Below are 21,367 nucleotides of genomic sequence, written 5' to 3' on the forward strand. Positions count from 1 at the left end.
CTTCTTTTGAAGAAATCTCATGTGATTAACAGCATCACTAGCAATTCTTAAAATAATACAAACTCTTTTGAAAGTTTTTCTGTAAAAAATAATGTATTATCTATTTTATTTTGCAAATTCAGTTTTGTACCTCTTAGTTGTGGAAATATGTAATTTTCATGTCACATTTTCGTACCTTGTTTTTTTTCTCTTCATGTCTTGCTTCTGCCATCTTCAGGCGCTTCCAAAGATATCTAGAATATCTCTGGAATTTTGGGAGATTTTTCAAACGTCCTTGGTTAAGACAAGGTTGAATATATTTACTGATCAGCAAGATGATGTTCTTGGAGTTGACTGTCGAAGTGCTGTATATGCACACTTTAAAAAGCTAGGAAACATAATCCATATTATGAAATATTTAGTTTGGTTAATGCAAGGAAAACCACTTTAATTGATGATGAAAGAACAATGAAGTCTAACTAGCTCAATGTTAACTAAGGCCTAGGAAAGAAAACATGAAATGACAGGAAGCTAACAAAACTAGAAGAAATGATCAACAACAAAAAATTCCAGGAGGTGGTGAAGTCCACACCAGATAGTAGCTAAGAGTCAAGTGGTTCAGACATGAGCAGGATGCCATTTAATTACCCAGCACCAAAAGCCTACACTCAAAGATGTTCTGGCACCTGAGCAAAAGGACAACACTGCAGACACTAGTGTGAGAGCGTAGCAGAGAACATCTTGTCACTTGGCTTTTACTGTTACACCACGAACTAATACCCCTGGACTGCTGGCAGATGATTTTTTCCAGTTAACTGCTAAAACGAGGCATTAGACGACATAGCTTCTGGCTCATTCACATTCTTTGTTTAGGCTCGCCAAGACTAACAGCGGATCACTTCGCAAGAGGCTAAGCGTTGGTCTTGGCAGACAGACAGCAATCCACCTAAACATGTCCATGGTTACACCGAGTCAATAGTCACTGTCTTTGTCTCCCACAACACAACACCCACGGTACCAGTGGTTAAAAAAAAGAAGTGGTGAAAAGAAAGTAAGGACTCTAGATGTTTATTACTGCATTCAACATCAATAAATTTAAAAGAAAGTAAGATAGGAAAATTCAGTGAAGTAAACAGGTAATATAATAAAGTGTAATTCACAATATATTACAAATTATTACATCTAAATATGAAATACAATTCATACATAACTGAATGCTTTGACAAGATTCATCCAGACCATACCCTACATACACATGTACAGACACATAATCCCAGTCCTGAACCCAAATCACAAATATGCATGCTCAGATGCCAAAAGTTGTATACCTCATACTTATGTGTTAAAGTAAGCTATAGACAAAGAGATCAGTAATATCTCATCTGTAGTATTTTAAAACGTGTTTACATTGCTCAAGCCTCATACTGTTTAATTTTGTTAGGAAAATCATGCTCAGTCAGTAGTCAAATGTCTGCAACTGGTACACTTTGCTTCCTTTTTTAAGAAGGTAGCCTTGATTGTTTAAAGAACAAACAAAAGTTTCAAAGTCTGACACTTGTAATCCGATATCCTGCAAGTGAATGAAATAAAAAAGACATTTCATCATAATCTGTATGCAGAAGTAACCCATACACCGAAGCAGTTATGTGCTAAACAGATCAACTCATGAATTAATTGGAAAATCTTCTTTTCATTTTTAAAAAAAAATTTATCACTGAATCATGTTTAATACATTCTTATTTTTAGATTTTCTTACAAATGAAAAATGAACATATATCAATGATATCATTGTATCAACTAATACATTTTATCATTCTAGAATTTAAACTTCTAGTTTTAGACACAAGATTTCATTATTTCACAGAATTTACATGCTTCCTAGCTGAGCACAAAAACTATCAAATTAAATGGTAAATATTGCCTTATTTTATATACTTAACAGCAATTTTTATTTTTCTATATCTGTTCTCCATCAAAAATACAAAATGTATCTTTTACCTTTGAAATCTGCCACATCTGCTGCACAGTAAAAATGGAGTTGTATGTCTGTTCTGCAACCCTCTGCAGTGCAGATATAAACTTCTTGGGCTTTGGCAAAAAAGGATGATGATGACAAAATAAATTTGTTGCATCACATTTTTGCAGTAGTGTTCCTACTGTATGTTACTTTAAACTGATAAACAATCAATAAACAACAAACACTGTAAAAAACATCAAAAAAGTGAAAAACAAACAGTAAAACTAAGTAAGACGATGTGGATTGCAAGGCAGAAAAAAAACCCAACAAAAAAAACGGCTTACTATAGAGCGACCACTCATTCCAGAACCTAGCTGTGATCTCTGGAAATCCAGCAAGCCAAACTGGTCAGTGAATACATCCAGCATGCTGCAAAATCCATAAATTTATTTTTTTTAAATTAGTCTTGATCTGAACAAAATGTTCAGCAAGCTACTTAAAGACAAGTAGGAGGAATAACACTTCAAAAATCCAATGTAAACAACATAAAAAATGGTTTGGGGTTTTTTTTTAACTGCAGAAAGGTTAAAATAATGATGAAAGAAGCTACAATATTGCCTAAGCTTCTTCTATCACCTGTATTTCATTATTTCTACCACTTCCTCAGCATCTTTTGCTGTGGCCTCTTCCCTTAGCTCTAGCCTTGCTCTGGCCTCCGTTAAACGTATAAGTGACTCCAGCTGCCTGGTTGTTATTGGAGTACTGTCCCTTGTCTGGTGTCGTTTTCGCAGCTCCAAATAGAAATTCTGACAAAAGATATATTTTCATAAATAATATCATGAATACACTAACATGATATGTACACTTTCTAATAAGAAAAAGTCAACATGAAAATAGTTTTTTGCAGGTCTCAACTTCCACCTTTGCATTTTTGTTTATTATTCATATTCAACTATTACAAGATACTGTGCAGATGAGCCTTATATATTTAACATATAAAAAAAAACAAACCATTCAGAATATATAACATTTATCAATAAAGTATCATGCAAAATCCTACCTGCAGATTTTTAGCAGCATCTTTTCCAATTTTAGGATGAACATATTTCCGAGCATATCCGATGTACTGTGAAAACAGTACATACAATAAAGGATTTTCACTCACTGTATATAGAATCATAACCATCTTTTTTTACCATCTAAAGTAAGAGTTCTAACTTTCAGTTTGTGCTGTCTTCTTCTTAGAATTGATCGCATGTGTTTACACTGATATATCCTTCTGATATTTTGTCAATATCTCTAAGAAGCGAAGCTGATTTCAAATATTATTCAGACCCAGTAGATGTGCTTTACTTGATGAAGACATTAAGCAATTCTGCAACTACCAGGCTAATACTGATGATGTTACAATATGTCACTAACCTTACGAAGAAGAGGTGGAGGTATCGGATCCAGAGGCTGACCTTTTGGCACCTTCAGTTTTTCACTGAGAGGTTTATCAGCTTCCCATTGTGAATATGATGTTTCCTGGGCCTGATGAAAGAAAAGTATTTATTTCACAGTTACATATTAAATACTGTTAATTACCAACACCAGAAAGACTAAAAAATCAACTATAATAATATATTCTTTTTTAAAAAAGTAACCAGTTGTCAAACCATTGCTTTCTGCAATGATCTACTAAGCTGCCACTTACACCTTGATCTAAATAAAAGACATTTGAAAATATAAATGCAACAAAAGAATGATAGCTTAAAATCCTTAAGCACTAGCTTAGAATTCTGGGATCTGAACACCTATTGCCTGAGCCATATTTCTTTTTTTTTTTTTTTTTTTTGTTTTTTGTTTTGTACTGACTTTGAACTCTCACCAGGTCATTTCTCTGTACTGTTGTACTAGCTGTCATTCTGAAATAGAAACATGTGGACTTTTCAGGTTTAACATAATTAAATCAAGCCCTTTTACATTTAATGACGTTTCAGCCATAGTCCATTGCTTATGAAATAAATCATTAATAAAATAAGTATTAGAGCATTATATAAGTAATGATACAATTTTAATAATGTATAGATATTAATGAAATAAAAGCTTGCTGAGGCCCACTTCTGTTTGAACTTTGAATGTTAATATAACTACTATTTAAAAATTGGAGACTTTGTTACCCTTTCTGGCCAGCATGAAGAGCCATCACATGCTCTGATAGTAAACAGTCCATGTTCTGAAATGAAGAAGCTATTCGAATATACCAACAATTTATATCTTTTATATATCATGTATCATCTGTTTATCAAATGATAGTTTGAGGTATGTTCTACTTATTATACAACAAAATAACAACTAATAACACAGAACTATGGCATGGTATTCTCTTTAAATACTCTCTTAAGTCCCATCATTTTAGTCACAGCATAGAACATGTTAAAATATTCTTTAATGTGCATGCTGCTATACACTCTCACAAAAGCTGAGGATGACACATAGTCATTATAAATGAATGAATTAATCTGTCAGGCACAGTATAAATAGTAAATGATGATGATGACTGATAATTTCCTAAATGTCACAAAGGTGATTTTGACTAAGGTAATGCAATTGCTAGAGGACTGCCAAAAGAAGCATGCAATTAACACTTGCTTTTGATCATTTATACTATATGTAACTTTTTTATTTTCCTGTCATAAAACATAAATTCCATATAGTTTCTACCAAATCAGTGGGGAAAAAAAGGAAAAGAAAAACCCTAACCTCATCTGGTTTATCAAGCATTATGAAGACAAGGTCAAATCGAGACAACAGGGCACTTCCCATCCTGAAAGAATGCAAATATAAATTTTTTAAAAGATTTAGGTTTTTTTGCAAGAACAGATGAAAGAGAAAGAAAAACATTTGAAAAAATATTATCATATGGACCAGATGCTTAAGTAAATAATTAAGACACAAATTTCTTATTGGTAGACAGAGCAAGTAAAGTATTTTTTAAAGTAAATTCAAGGCAGAGTTAAAACTGATTCACAAAAATTTGATTTTAGAGCTTTAAAAGCCTTACTTTAAATTTTCTGCCACTGTTTTTGCTTTGTTGTAATGGCCTCCAACAGGATTGGCTGCTGCGAGGATAGATGTTCGAGCTGGCAGACTGAAAAGTGATTCCTTGATTAACTCCTTCAGTAGTAACAGGAAAGTGAACCAGCATGCACACACACACATATGCAGTTACCAGCATGTACACAAACCAATCCTCCGGCCCCACACCCATAACAAACCCTAAAGAACTTTTGCACTATTTAATATTTTTCACAAATATAACAATTAAATTGCCATTAATATCTTACCTGCAAACAATACCAGCTTTTGCAATACTGATACTCTGCTGCTCCTGTTTGATCAAGAAATTATTATGTAAAATGTAAGCAGTTTATAATACAAGTTATATTCACAAGAACACTATTTTATCTGCTAAAATAAAATTTTTGTTGTGCATTATATCATTTCAAAATATTCCTATATAAATATTACAAAATACAAAGCAATGTAATATTTCTTGAACCTTGAATATCCTGCATGACATACCATTGCTTCTAGAAGGGCTTGGTGCTGAGAACCCATTTTGTCAAACTCATCTATACAGCAACAGCCCTGGTCAGCCAGAACCAAAGCTCCAGCTTCTAGTGCAAAGTCTCCTCCCGATTTTCCATCTTTAGACAAGGTTACCTGACCAAAAAAGTCCCTTTTTACAACAAATCATTAATTGCTTAGTCTCCACAAAAAATTATGCCTAGAATGGGGATACAAAGATACAAAGAAATGCAAATACATATTAAAAAAAACTGTGGCCAAAAAAAAAAAAAATCAACTTTGCTGAGTAACAGTTTCCTCGAATAAGTTTTCAAAGAAACTAGTCATATTTGTCAAAAGACATAAAAGAATTCTGATTCCTGAAAAGCATGTATTTAATAAAGACAACAATATTTACTATCTGCTTTATCAAAAGAAAATGGCAGTTACAAAGAAATCTGTTATGTGATGGATTAAAGAAACTGGGCCTCCCCACCCCCTACACCCCTGGTTTTCAAACTGTGGTATGCGTACCACTACTGGTACAGGAAGGTATGATGGGTGGTAAGCGAGCACTATGACAAGTCCTATCTTTGTAGGGGGTAATATAGGGAGGTTTGACTCAGTCAATTTTTGAATTTTTAAAGATGGTTATTGGTCAATTCAAATTTTCAAAAGTGGTACTCGTCTGGAAAAGTTTGAAAACCGGGGTCCTACACCCCCACTTGTTCACTCTTTATTCTATTAAAAAAAAGTTCATGATAATGATGGTAATAATTCTGATTATGGTAATAGGAAAACATTGCAAAACTGACTGTTAAACCAGAAGTTGTTGTGGTATTTCCACACACATAGACACTGCGAGGTGCAATGGTAGAGGCAGCTTGAAGCATCTGAACACAATACAACACAACTTTATTCATCCTCAAGGGTAATTCCAGAAGAAAGCCATGTCATATAAGTGACTTATTTTAAGCACATGGCTGTGTTACAGTTTAGTATTTATTCACTACTTGAATGACACTGTTCAAAAGGTTGCAAAAATATCTGTTGAAAAATGAAATTTTCCTTGTAAATTCTCTTTCTTTAATACTTACTACACGACCTGGGTCTACAAGTCTTTAACCAAATTACTGACTCTGGTCAGTGGGATTAGTGGTACTTGCAGATACAAACTCCACTGAACCAAGGTGCATCTGCCCTCAACTGCTATAAAAGGTTCTGTCAAAAGAGCTTAGCAGTCTTTTCGTCAACCTCCATACAGACACTTCATATGCTTGTATTTTAAATCTGTGATATGCCAAATATGACAGATGTTTGTAAGTACATTTATCATATCTTAGGTGACAGATACTGGTGATCTTCCTGACAAACATCCAGTGTCTTACATTACAAATTTCCATTGTAAAAGACACCAGGAAAGTGGCGTCCAGCTTTATTCTGGAGCTGTAAATGAGATCATTGAGGGAGCCTTTGATTATGCACACGCTGATCCCGCGAAACCTGGTTTAGTTCCACGCATACACCAACAAAAGGATTGACGTTTTAGTGGTTCAACTGAAGAATCTAGCATACGAACTTTTTTTTCTTCTAATAAAAATGACTTTATCCTGAGGTTTCTGAGAAGAGATGAGCATAAAGCCTGGCCAAAAAGGAAGGAATAGCTGAGATTCACAGCTCACATATACACTACTTCCTAAAGTAAAACAGTTTATTTCTGCTAAATGTGATATTTAAAACTAAGTAAAAATTACATTTTTGAGAAATATAGTTATTTTTGTATTATTTTGGGGAAAAAAAGTAAAAAATGGGGCAACTAATGAAGACATCTTGTCTGAAAGGGAGGTGATCTTACTGAGTTAAAGCATAAGTGCAAGTGCAGGTGGGAACCTGCAGCAGATTATCCCTTCAAACCTGTGCCCATCAAGCCTCTGACCATCCCGGCACAAAAGTCACAGGAAAGTTGCAAAAGAATAGAAACCATGCATCATTCTGAGCAACTGTAAATGAGGGAAGAATATGGTTAGGTAATAACTTGAAGCCTTTCTTGTTATCCTGTTGATAAGAAGAACAAGGTCTGGCTGAACAGCTGACAAGTGCAGGTAGTCAAGCAGTAGGCAGGAATGTTAGAGTGTGACAACAGAGAAGCATTTGTGTAATGAGGCCATTGAACCAAACCAACAAAAATTTGTTAGCTTTTTTTTACTGAGCCTTTTATAGCAGTCATTGATGAGTACGCCTAAGTGGAGTCCTTAGCAGCCAGGACCACAAACTCACTGATCAGGGCAGTAATTCATTTGGTTAAAGAGCAGTCATAGATCCTAAGCTCCTCTCAGATCATCTGGTAAAGTTAATGAGAAAATGCCATAAATTAAACTTATTTAACCCCTCTATTCCTCACTCTTCATGCTGAGCACAGTCACAGAGGGCTTCTTCTCTTTTATGTAGCTTAAAGTTTTAGTTCTTTAGTAGTTTTTTGCCTACAAAAGTCAGGAATGTAAGGGTTGTGTGAGATATTAGTGACCATTGGGAAATTTTATAGCTGGAGAAAAAAAATAACAATAATGTTTGCTTGTATGGTGCCTTATCCCTGCAAGTATGGGCAAGGTCAAGGAGATTAAAAATAATAATAATAATAATTACAGCACAGCCTAGTTCACATATTTATTCAGGGTCACAGAACTGACTGCTCTTAACTGAATATAATGTTGCAAGAGCAAAAGTTCCAGAAATACAAATATAATACATTAAAATGACAGTCAATGCTTTAAAAAGGAACTCCACAGGCTCTGGGACACTGCAGGAGTGTCTGGATTAGATACTGCCTGCAATGGCTGTGAGAAGCCAGTAGTTGTGGAGACAAAGATTAAATCTTTTTTTCTCCTTTCTTTTATCAAAAGTCATGTTCTGGCAATTTCTTTACTATTTGTTCTTCACATGGTTTTCTAAGATCAATACACATGAACACATCAACATACTCCTAAAGACAATTCAGCATCCATACAGACTAAGTTTCATTCACTCCTCCTGTCTTAGTTTAAAAGCCTTATACAGTACAAACCTGGCTCTTTCCAAGACCTGGGTCACCAACCACTAAGATATGTGGATCACCACGAACCGGAATCCGATTCTAAATGAAGATAACAACAATAATAAAGTAAAAGACAATACAATTTAGTTTTGATGTGTATAGCCTTAAATATCTAAGTACAAGAAGTGTGGTAAGAAGTGGAAAATACATCCTTTTTAATATAACAAAACTTTTTATTAACTTAAAATCCTTGAGTCTTTAAAACTTACTCTGTCATTGACAAACTTCTGACCACTACCAAAGAGACCAAGAATGAGTCCTGCTTTCACCAACTGCACATGAAAAATATTTTCAAACATGTATGAATGATTAAAAAAAATTACTTCCATTAGATATTCATCTAACTCTGTAACTAAATCAATCAAGCAATCTCCCACCCATCTTCTCAATCATTCAAAGCTTAAAAATACCCATCTCCTTACCAACCTCATGTCCATAGATTGTTGGGCACAGGGACCTGAATAACACATATTACAGAAAATCGGTCATGAAGTGTAAATGCATCAAAGAAAACAATGAAAACTAAGACCAAGGCAAAGACATCAAAGAAAGTATTTCTTTAGGTCAGCATTAGTATATACATAGCTATTTGGTTGTTAGATATAATACTCCAAAACTCAACATCAAATTTAATTTTGTTCACATAACTTTCTCTCTATTATGCAAATTACATTTATTTAAAAGCATAGAAATCCATATAATCCTTAAAGTAGTTAAAGCCATAAAACTATAAGTACAAAAATCTGACTGATCCAAGGGAAGAGTTCTCCCAGAAAATACTAATTAAGTGGGTATAGCATACAACAGAGAGAAAATTTGTACACATAGCAAATCTTTCCATGCATACACGATGCTGACATTGAAAATTTAAAGTCTGAACCAAACTTTAAATGCACAAAAATCAACAATCTTCCTTAAGTCTAATGCATATTATATATAAATCCCAAGGAAATGTTTTTGCCTTTATGAGATAAATTATGCCTATAGCCTTTAACACTTACGCCACAAGCAGTCGAAAGAGATTTGGCTCACTCTGAATTTCTTGAATGGCATATAGTTCTTTCATGGAGAATTCCATGGCCAAACGACCTCCCCCAGAACTAATGTTTCTACTTTTCTCCCTACTGTCTGCACTGTTAACATCTGATCCATTTGTTTTGCAACCCTTGCTGTTGCTGATGGAGTTGGCAAAAATATACAGCAAAAACATGCATTTCTCTTTGTTTTTGCTTCGGCCTGCAAGACAAAGCGGAAGTTTAGGTAGAGTGCACAATCTATCTGTTTCTAAGGCAGTTAATATTCTGTCTATTTTAGTTTAATACCACTTTCAACTTTAACATAAGCAAAATAAAAATAAATAACTCAGATACTCAGATATTCTTTGTGTGATACAGATTTCAAAGAGATCCTCTTTGCAATCTGGTTAATAACCTACAATAAAGAAAGCAATAATCAAAATGACACTTCATGTGAATGATAAAATGGAAAATAAATTTGTTTAAATGTTCTCCAAGATCAGCCTGGCTTTCATGTTAAAACAATAAGTCACAACAAAAATTCACTGGTAAATCTGTTCAATTATTTGTTTTTTAATTCATCACTGTACCTTCATCAATGCTGTTGACTTTCACAATGCCTGACACAGTCACAACATCCCCAGGGACACAAGAATCCACTAAAAAAGACAATAAATTATTCAAACCCTACAAAGTATTATACACCTTTGCTAAGGTTTCTTGTATAGTTAGATTATTTTTTTCGTTATTTTATTTTCATCCAAAAATTAATAACATCTAATGAAATACAATACTCACAGGCATTATGATATTCCTGTACTACAGTGGCTGGCTATAGTATAAAATCAGTCAACAAATGTAACAGTTGTAGCTATATGGTGCTGTCACATGTAATGATAAACAAAGATAACCAACCAAACATTTACAAAGACAGCACTCCTCTAACCATGCAATGCTGCAAAGGAGCAGAAATATTTTTTCCTTTTTCATTTCATATCATAAATGAACATGCTGCATGGCATGTATTATAATGAAACTACAGAGATAACCAGGTCTGCCAAGAAGATCATAGAGAAATAAAAAAATACCAAGATCTGATGTCAGTTCACAGTCTACTGTCCTGGGTATTCTTCCAGCTTCTTTTTGGTTATCAGAGGTAATTTCCTGCAATCTAATAATGCCCAAACATAAACAAGACTGCTTTTTTTTAACTTGGAAATTTAAAAATACAAGATATTTTCCATTTTATAATTTTATTACCACTCTAGCACTAATTTAAGCATCTTAATCTCTAGAAAACATTTAGAATAGACTGATAAGGAAAAGATTATCTGAATTAACTGTAAAAACCAAGAATATGAAAAACAGTACTTTATATGTCAATATACTTAGCCAAAACAAAAAGCTGCACATTTTATAATTTACACATAACACATAAAAACTGCAAAAACTTATTCAAAATATATCTGCATACACTTTCATGTCATTTTTATTAATCTAACCAATTTTTTGTGCAGATAATTTGGCCTGAAATGGTGAAAAACTATATGCATGTGTGTATGTGTGTGTGTAGATATGTGTACATGCATGTGCATACACATATGCACTTGTGTACATGCTTATTTATTCAAATCATTATTAACATGGCATTTTCATTATCTGCATATTTTGATTTTGATTCATGGAGCACTTCATTATACAATCCCAAAATTTTACCGAATGGTTTGCCAGTCAATTGTTTCTGTCAAGTCAGAGGTGCGTTTTGGAAGAAATGTTCTTCCTCGACAGTTTTCACCAGGACACTGTGATAAAAGATAACATCCAATGACTTTGGCAAACAGCATTATCATCTCTTTCACAAAAATCTCAAGCTAACAATGACTACAAACTTATTTATCCATAAAGTGTTTCTGCCAAGCCAAAGGTGTTTTAGAAGTATCTCTAAATTTCTTATTCAAAGTATGCAAACATCACATGCAGGATCCTCAATTTATGCAAATGCACATGGTTTTTAAAAGTTTTATCATCATTAACATATCCATAAAGTGTTTCTGCCAAGCCAAAGGTGTTTTAGAAGTATCTCTAAATTTCTTATTCAAAGTATGCAAACATCACATGCAGGATCCTCAATTTATGCAAATGCACATGGTTTTTAAAAGTTTTATCATCATTAACATTTAGAAAAAGAAAAATGTAGACAAATAAGGACCTATTGCCAAAACAGTGCTTCGCCAATAAGTTTACAGAACAAAATGTTTAAACACTATTACAAGTTCTAGAAACTGATTTTTATGATAATCAGATTATTGAAAAAAAACTTTACCTTAGTTGGGACAATGTACTTTCCATCTGGTAGTATCTGTGTCTAAATGGGTCCAAATTTTAAAAAAACAATTATTTTAATTTTTGACAGTCATCATTTATATACTAAAAATCAGAAACAACAAAAATATTTCAAAACTTCAAGAACAAGTCATTTATGGTTATTTATATGTATAAAGGTTTATGTGTACATGTTTATGAGTAATAACGTGAGTGGCATGTAAAAGTATACGTCCAATGATTTCTCCTCCATAAAACTCATTCTAATGTGCTATCACTTATAAACAGTAAATTATATTAAACTGTTGATGCTGAGTCCTCAGAGACACTTATTTAAGGAGGATAGTGACATCAATAAGTGCACTAAGAGTGTGGTTTTCAATGGGATGCTGTGCAGAATCAGCAGATTCACTGAGAATGTATTTTTAGAACGTTTTTATCTGTTTTTAGAAGGAAATGACCTGTTCAGTATGGCAGCCGACACATTCAAATGCCATGGTGGTGCACATAGGTTTTATATTGCTGACACGCACCACAGTACCCCTCACTGATACAAACTTTCCTGCAGAAAGAAAAAATATATATATAACTGAAAGAAAAGAACCACTCAGTTCCAAAATAAAATAAAATACTTTCTTGTTACACACGATATTCTAAGGGATAATAAAGCTGGAGGTAACATGCAAAAATGTATTCTTTATTTTCTTCATTTTTGAAATAAAATTCTGAATTACAGATCTTCAAAAAATGTGACACAAAAAAATCTACTTACCGTAACAGTTAGCCTTGAGGCTTTTAAAAGGCAGGACAGTACCAAAGTTCAGAACTCTTGCCCTAATAAAAGGGGCAATATAACTCTCTTCTTCTGAATTACCAGCACCTTCCCCTAGCTCTAGTGCCAAGGCTGCAGCTTCCATTCTATGATGATGTGAAACCAGCTGAAAGTGCAGTACATACAAGCTCAAGGACAGGTGCACAGCATGCAGCCTTATAATGAAGGCCCACATTGTGGTTTAAAGGATATTCTTAAGGGCAACAGTAATAAACGAGTAATAAATTTTTGGCTTTAACATAGGTGACTGATATCAGATACAAACTGTCAAAAGAAAAAGACCAAAACAACAAAGACTTACTTGATGCATGGCAAGTCCAAGGCAAGGCAGAACCTTATCAGGTGTGTCTCTCAGATCATTGTCAAGATTTAGGCAACCATCTTTTATAACTAGAGAAAGAATGTTAAAAATACCTGATGGTCAGATATTCTTTTTTAAATCATCTTATTGTAGATTTGGATACAGATTCAATCCAACTTTTGTTCACTATGCCTCTTTTAAGAAAATAAATAATATTTACAGAGTAATATTCCTTCATAGAAATTTTACTCATTAATTTTCCTTACAGTTTTGTTGCTAATATCCATTTTTTATTTTTGCACAAATCTTTTGCTATTTATGAGAATTATTCAGTTATGTAAAATGCTGCTTGACATCTTACCTTCTTAAAATCAATGCATCATTAAAAAACTAGATCCCATTCATTAACAGTAAAGATTTATCCTGAATACTACAGAGCTTTTTGTAAGTCAACAGCACATGCAAATAAGTGCATTATTTGACACTGTATATATGCTCAAGCACACACAGAGAAAAAGAGAAACACATTTCATTGTGAACTTACTTTGGTCACTTGACAATTCATTGTAATCTATGGTGAAAAAGCCTCTTAGTTCAATATCATCCTAAGGAGAAATAAAATACACTAATGAGAATTATAGCTATAGCGAATGTGAATTCACTTCTGCTTACCATTAAAACTATTTTGGAGACATGCCAATTTTTCTCATTTAATAATTACTAGTGTGTCTTTATTTTTTAATAATTATCTGACCATAATTACTTGGAGCTCTTAAACTGCAAACCACATAAATAAATCCTTAGCAGGGACTATGTGAGTAGACTAAGATTGTGTCTATGCTAGATGTGAACATATACCATCCGTCATTCCCTGTCTTTGCTGGCTGCCAGTCGTGGATCACATAGGTTAACTTTCCACTCTGACTTAATTCGCCATTTCTGGCACTAGTCCTTGGACCTCTCTGAACTCACTCTGATCTATACAACGATCTTTGCTCACCTTCTGACACCAAACTTCTTCGAGTCCCACTAATTAAGACAATGACGAATGGACAGAGGTCTTTCTTCTACCAAGCCCTATCAACTTTGAACAGATTATCTGTCAGCCTTCGTCACTCTGATTTTCTTACCAGCTTTAAGTCTAAGCATAAGATGCATCTTTTCAAAACAACAACTTTACTGCAACCTTATCCTGACCATAAGCATACATAAGGTGTGTTTATATTTACTTCATATATGAGTGGGCATTTCTGTTGTAGAAATGAGCATCTCCGTTATATGTGAATATGGGTGCATAGTTGTTGGTGATTCAGTTTACTTCTGTATATCATTTCTGTAAAGCCCTTTGACCAAATCATTGGAAAAGCACTATATAAATGTCATTATTATTATTATGTCAAATGTCTATGAGTGAAAGTGTTAATGTCTGGTTCTGTTTTTAATTGCCTATAATTAGATGTTCATTTAGTAATAATCCTATACTAATAAAACTGCTAAATAAATGGTAAGATTGTTGAACTGTTTACCCAGTTGTAAAGTTTTTGCCAGCTGATGAAGTACTTCTCAAAAACTTGGACTTTCTGAACAGTAGCAGAGTGATCAGAGTACACTAGGAAGAAAATAAAGAACATGCAAAATGCAATTTTCAAACAAATATGTCTGAAAATGCACAATGACAACTTGAAGACATTATTATTGACTGATAAGATATAAAACCTTCAATTACTATAGACTGAATATAAAATATAGTTTGATGTGATTTTTTTCTAATTCTCTTGCACTTCCTCACACTCTCAAAATATCTATGTAAACCTTTCATTCAATCGCTCTCTTTTGCTCTGTGTGTATGTTTGTGTGTATTATTGTCAATGTCCCCATCTAGTTAGGTAAAACTATCTGAAAGAGTACAGAATATCATCCTATTAAGGCTTACTGAAAATTATATTAACCTTCATCTGGAAAATAAAGTTTCCAGCCAGAATATGGCGAAGACACTTCAACATGAGTCTGAACAAATCTGGGTCTCTGTGTGTTTGGCATTGGGTTGTTCATGAAACCAACACCTGAACAGTGACAAATACCTTTTATAAATGCTTGACAACTCAAGACCACAGCAACAGCAGATAAAAGCACATTCATGTTGTATTTCTAAAACTGCCTAGTTCACATTACTTTGAGGAGGTGTGCAAGTTGTAAATCAAAAAATGTTTAAGATGGTCTAGAATGGTAATACAGCTATATATAATTCTACCCAAGGTAAACAATGGAGGTCTTGACAACACATTGTGCTGATTGTGAACAAGGAGGGCCCGAGGTGCTGACAAGGGGGACGCAAAGGTGGTCTTTTTTTTTTAAAGTTTCTCCTATCTCATATTGGTATTAGTTAAAAATTAGCTGGCATACCTTTTTTCGTCTGGAGGGGCATCACAAGTAAAAGGTTGAGAAACATGGCTTTACCCATTATTTACATGACATATTTATGTTTTGTTTAAGAAACACTTGCATTAGATTTGTTATTCTTCTTGAGTATCCTACTTTCTTGTATACCTATGGTAAATATACCTTTCTCCAAAACTGAAAGTTCCTAGAGGATGAGCAACCTAATAGTAAACTAATAGTTATTTGCTTCGACTGGGCATGATTTGCATAATCAAAACATAATTTTCACCATCCTTCCAGTGTGTTTAGCCATAACATTAATAACCTATAGGCTTATGTGGGAGTGCTCATACCTCTACCTCCATTTGTTCCTCTCCCACCGTGGTGACTGAAATACTGTCCTTGACTTTTTCCACCGCGGCCTCTCCACCATCCTCTGCCACGACCCCATCCTCGGCTTCTTCCCCTCCACTGCTGACCACGCTGTGCTTGTCCTGCTGGCGATCCACTTGTTTGGTCCATACTACTAATGGTACGATCTTTTTAGTGATTAAAGTTTCATTTCGTTTACGTTGTTGTTGCTTATGCACCACACAAACACCAATAAACGCGAGTAGGACACTGAAAGACAGTGCAGTATTAATGCAACAGATATTAAAGACTGAGAATCTTTTTGTACATCCACAGCTATACACACAGCAACTCGATTACAGCTACGACTGTCGATACCGCTGTCACGTAATGGACTATAAGCTCCTGACAAAAGAAGATAATTGTTACATGAAAAATTAGATTCCATAGATCCCTGCTGTTATGAAAAAGCCTTCTTTCCTGAGCGACATCAGTTACGTATCTCCATGTTTCTAAGGAGGTTGCTAAAAATTTCTGACGGTCTTCGGTGAAGTTTGAACGTCCGCTCGAACTACCCGCCCAGGGGAAACAACTCTCGCAGCGGAGTCACTCTCTCTAGCTCTCGCTCTCTCTGTCTTTAATCAAAGGCACATGCTTGATACCGCATGATACTGGGGTCGTAGTTATGAAGCAAGGCCTTGCAAGGGTAAGCTGCTACTCTGGGGGAAGGTAGAGAATTCAAGGACAAGTATCTTGTTTCGAAATTATAAAACCCGCAGGTGTTTCACCATGGAGCCGTAGTCATAAAGCAGTGGTAAGGGTGGCCTGGGGTCAAGAGACATGAATTAAGTGTCCGCGGGGTCGCGACACGTACTATAGTGCCTTAAAACTCTGGAACTAAGACGCTCTTCGAGTTCATTTTAGCCCTGTGGGGAAACTACTCAACTTTCGCGTCATGGTTACTGCCTCTGGGAAGAGTGAACCGTGGTAGACAAAGATTTATATATATGCTCTCTTAAAGAGCACACTGTATTTTTGAAACATTGTTTCTTTTAAAAGTCACAAGGGAACGCAAACAATCGGTCACAAGCAAGGCTTCTGCTTACGCAAAAAATTGCGTACAGTACGCATTAAAAGTTCGGAGGACCCCTTCAATTTTCGTCAATGGGGTCCCATTCAAATTTGGGCGAAGAACAGGGACCCCTTAAAAATCTGAAGAAGGGGTCCCTGGGACCCCAAAGAATTTAGCCTTAGCAGAAGCCCTGGTCACAAGTATTTTATTTTGTTATAATTTATATAAACGAAGCACATAGTTAAGGATCAAGCACGATCAACTGATGTGCGCTGACAATAAGAACGAATCGACAGGTCACGATCGAAGTCATTTCGACCCAGTACCATATTGGCCTAACCACAGACTTCTATATATGATCTTTGAAGTCTGTGGGCCCAACCATATATTCACCTAGCATTTGATCAAGTCGAATCGACCCTGCCATGACCAAAATTACAGTCTCACTAAGACCACTTCACCCCAACACGGACTGCTGCTTGTTTGCCGAGACCAACTCTTAGTCTATAGTGCTCACCACGAACTTGTATATTGTACGTCCATGGTATTCACGAAGTTGAAGGCTGTCAGGTCTTGGCAAACCATGATATAATTCTTAAAGCCAACAACAGACTTGCAATACTTAGCTAATTTTTCTCTCTTTTCCATTAAAAATCCTTGACCTTCACGTTTGACTTCAAACAATAAAGTTGATCGACATGAACAGTGCGCACCGTGATTTGCGAGAGCGTATATATATAGTTGTCCTTGTGGGTATAGAGATAAACATATACATGTATATGTATATAAAAAAGATATAAACGCTCAACACCATTTCATATTTTCATCTTTCATTCCAACAAAGAATCACAATACGTGACAAAATTAGGAGAGAACAATAAGGCGACGAAATGTACTTTGGCTTGCAGTATCACGTACATGTACGCCAACGATCATCAGCTAGCTCCTGGCATCTGGTGCAGCTTGCCAGATCCACAGTACGTGTGTTCAACAGTTCCCAGCAAACCCTCGACTCTGTCAAACATTAAATAAATTTGGCGAGCAAATTAAAGCTCAATTGGAAGAAAACTGAAGTCATCCAGATAAAATCTGAACATACGCTGAAACATCTGCTTCCGTCGATCTATGTTACTCTCTTTTTCCGGATCCACCACTTTCTCCCAATCTATCAGAAATCTCTTAATCTTGTTGACACATCATTGTCCTTCGAGAATCATGTCAACTCAAATTTTCAAATCCATCTTTCTTGGACTGCACAGGATCAGCCGCGTCAGATAACACTTCTCTGTTGCTTCCACCAAGCAGCTTAATATGTCGGCATTTGTGATGTCCAGGCTCGACTACTGTAACTCTCTGTTCATACTTGACATGCTTCAGCGAGCTCAGAATAGCATTGTATTCTGTAACGGGAGTGGGTGTTCGTTCGTCGGTTGTACGTGGCATTGCAGTCGTCGGAGACACCACGCGTATGTCCCTGGACTTGGACAGGCTCGACTCTGTGTCGCCGGGAGAGACGCCGTCGCTCTTTGACGAGGTTGGTAGATCGGACGGAAAAGACGACGAACAGGCCGAGCAACACTTCGAGGGAAAGTCATCAGAGTGCCGAGACTATCGACTGAAGTACTGGTCTCCACCAAAACCACAATAACAAGAACAGCTTTAACATCAGAGCTATTAAGTTGATGCGCGTTTGAGAGCGAATGGATGATTTAGAGAGGTACGTAACAGCACTGAAATAATGGAAGTACACAGCACGGACAGCACTGGGACTCCCCCTAGACGAGTCTTTACATCGTATGTTTTATATTATATATATATGTCCATCAGTCCATTAAATCTTTTTCTATACGGTAAATTACACATCGAGTTTTGTGTTCGGGGAACAGCAGGGGTGTGGGGGCTCGTGAGCAGCATGGTGAACCGTGTGATTATTGTGCGTATGGTTTCCCTGCATCTTATGTTGACGTGGGTAGTGAGAATTCAGTTTAACTCTCGCCCACGTGCCCGGTTCCCCGGGGCCAGTATTCAGGTTTCTGATAAAACCCAGGAATGCTGTAACACTAACCCGTCCACGTTCGTGTACATTTGCTTTTACTCGATTGTGACGACATCACACGACCTCTTTCCCCATTGCCCCTGGTCTCCCGTGCAGCGCATCTTGTGGGGGAAATGCGCTATACAAATCCTATATTATCACTATAAGGTGAGATCAGCGCCTTTGGACAATACTTTCACAACCGCTGATCAAACATCCTCTTGGTCGGGCACACGATATACAATTAAACAATATTCACATCAAACTAAAACAGAGCCGTGACCATCTTTTCCGCCATTCCTCTCAGACACATCCGTTACAAAGAGCTGTGATAACGTAAAACTTAAATCAGTGCACTTAAGCCACCTCCCATCCCCTGTACCTTGATTCCTAAAGTCATCAAAGTTTGAAAAAAAGTTGGTTTTTTTATAAACACTGTTATATACTTAATATCCTTCGACAAGCATGTTTTATAGCAAGCGATTCCATGTTTATATCTGTCACTTCAAGTGGTTTGACAAACGTTTGAGGTCACCAAGTGGTTACCAAAATATGGATTATTAGTTTTCGAGTAATCTTAAATCTGGTGAAATAAAATCACACTAAAAGTCTGTGTGGGGAAAAGTGATTTTTTTAAATGGTATAAAGATAAAATATTGAGATAAATTTGCAATAAACAGATGCTAGAGCGGGCTACCACACAAGTGGTCTCTATATCTTACTCTCTACTGTTGTCAGAGAGAGAGAAAGAGAAATCATAGAAATCGTTGAGAATTCTGTGGGTTCTTTTTTACTTGTTTGGGATAAAATGTCTGTTGTGGTTATTCAGTCACTCTTTGTTGTTACACATGAATATTACATTTGTGGTTCAGCTAAATATAAGGCACCACCGACAACAGGGCATTAATTTTATATTAATATAGGTTGAATTGACTGGCTGGCACATACACACATAATGCATATTTTCACAGGCTTACTTTGTATATCTTTCTTTCAAGGCTTGTTCATGCCTTTGTCTATAGTAGGCTATTGTCGTGACCTGTGAAATACTCATCGTGTTCTCGTTTTAAGGGATTTTTATGCAAAGCAGTATGTTATAGCACAGTAGTGTTTTATATGCCTGCGGTCCACAGCTGTAAATCTACTACTGAGGAGATCCCAGATTATGTTGATGTAGAAATATATGTTTAAATGATAGGAACCACTCATACTTTGTCTTCCTCCACATTTTCATGTCTATTTTGTTTAAAGGAACATATGATGTGGTCTTTAAATTCTGAAAGGAACGTGTCTTCATCTCCCACCCCATTATTGACCCACACTATCCCAAACCCATTTTCTGATAGCACTTTATGTTACATATCCATTTGAGCTTCCCATACTCATACTGTTAGTGAAGAATTTCATAAGCTTGTCTACAAAGTCTTGTCATGGGTAGTTTAAGAATACATAGCCAGAATTTTATGTATCTATATACCAACTTCACCATACACAACCATATTTGAAGAGTGCAAGGGAACATTGAAAAAACGCTTAATTGCAAATGTTTGGATTTTTTATATTGGGTTATTTTTAATTAGACCCCAGATTTCTGTAGCATTTGTCAACACTGATTTTACCTGAAGTCGAAGAATTTCCAAAATAGGTTGGGTTGAGTTTAGTTTTCGAAGGGAAAAAAATTAACTAAGTAAATGAAGTAATTAAGTATTATAGAATAATTTGTAATAAACATAAAGGAAGGTGGATGTGTACACAAGTTGTGGTTGAGATATATATACAAGGTTTCCTGGCGTTGGGAGGTATCTCTGGAGCCTCATCTAATTATCTTGAAAGTATTGAGACAGGTGGCGTCAAAAGCAGTTCAGGGAGTTCAATTGCTTAAGATGGAGAGGGAGGCTGTTCCATAGAACGCTCCCTGAGTATTTCAAGCTTGATTTAAAAAGGTCTAATCTAAGGTTCTAGTGTTATTGGAGGAAAATAGTAGTCTTCGCGATAGTTTCCCTGTCAGTATTTGGTACATGAAAATGCATTTATTAAATTTAAATTTGTCTTTTAGAGGAAGGGTGCCCAGAGAGGTTAAGTCGTTTTGTCTATTTTTTGGTTTTAGTAGAGCAGCTTTGATTGCTCGCCTCTGAACGCTTGCCAGAGATTTAATGGAAACTCCACTAGCGGTCCCAGAGGGTGGATGCGTAATCAATGATTGTCTGAATGTGGGTAGTATAGAAGAGTTTTCTTGTGTCTTCTTTTTAAAAGAATGATCTGCAATAAACTATAACCACAGAAACATGGATAAAGGTGAGACCAATCTTAGTTTCTCTTACTGACTTGTTGAATAATAATAAATGCAAAATTTGTAAAGCTCATAACCGCACTCCTAAGGGGCATAACCTTAGCGCCTAAGAGCAAGAACAAGACATAGACAGTACACAAGGGACAGAAAACATATGAACTATGAAAGAATAAACAACAGTATTACATGT

The 21,367-nt window shown here is 35.6% G+C and overlaps 1 protein-coding gene across 1 annotated transcript; it reads right to left on the reverse strand.

The window, feature by feature from the left end:
- Positions 1-176: 176 nt before the first annotated feature.
- LOC112570101 (DNA helicase MCM8-like) lies at positions 177-17,819 on the reverse strand. The gene is made up of 29 exons (XM_025248337.1): positions 17,771-17,819; positions 15,783-15,952; positions 15,000-15,113; positions 14,577-14,659; positions 13,595-13,655; positions 13,051-13,139; positions 12,690-12,855; positions 12,379-12,479; positions 11,919-11,960; positions 11,312-11,397; positions 10,684-10,766; positions 10,186-10,254; positions 9,581-9,815; positions 9,006-9,036; positions 8,789-8,851; positions 8,550-8,618; positions 6,304-6,381; positions 5,504-5,644; positions 5,266-5,309; positions 4,983-5,069; positions 4,682-4,745; positions 4,099-4,154; positions 3,807-3,843; positions 3,359-3,469; positions 2,997-3,062; positions 2,573-2,742; positions 2,281-2,365; positions 1,978-2,067; positions 177-1,549 (listed from the first exon to the last, which is right to left on the reverse strand). Exons 2-29 carry the CDS (start codon positions 15,949-15,951, stop codon positions 1,436-1,438), a joined length of 2,604 nt encoding a protein of 867 aa, XP_025104122.1. The 5' UTR covers position 15,952; positions 17,771-17,819; the 3' UTR covers positions 177-1,435.
- Between the last annotated feature and the right edge of the window lie 3,548 nt (positions 17,820-21,367).

Source organism: Pomacea canaliculata, linkage group LG8 (genome assembly GCF_003073045.1).
Source record: "Pomacea canaliculata isolate SZHN2017 linkage group LG8, ASM307304v1, whole genome shotgun sequence".
Taxonomy (NCBI): Eukaryota; Metazoa; Mollusca; class Gastropoda; order Architaenioglossa; family Ampullariidae; genus Pomacea; species Pomacea canaliculata.

Bases quoted from the DNA above. Each gene is read 5' to 3' on its own strand.
- LOC112570101 (XM_025248337.1), bottom strand. From the start codon at position 15,951: ATGGACCAAACAAGTGGATCGCCAGCAGGACAAGCACAGCGTGGTCAG. The intron at 5,310-5,503 runs GTATGTCATGCA...TTGATCAAACAG, and splicing joins AAGCCCTTCTAGAAGCAATG to GAGCAGCAGAGTATCAGTAT. The intron at 2,068-2,280 runs GTAAGCCGTTTT...TTTTTGCCAAAG, and splicing joins GAATGAGTGGTCGCTCTATA to CCCAAGAAGTTTATATCTGC.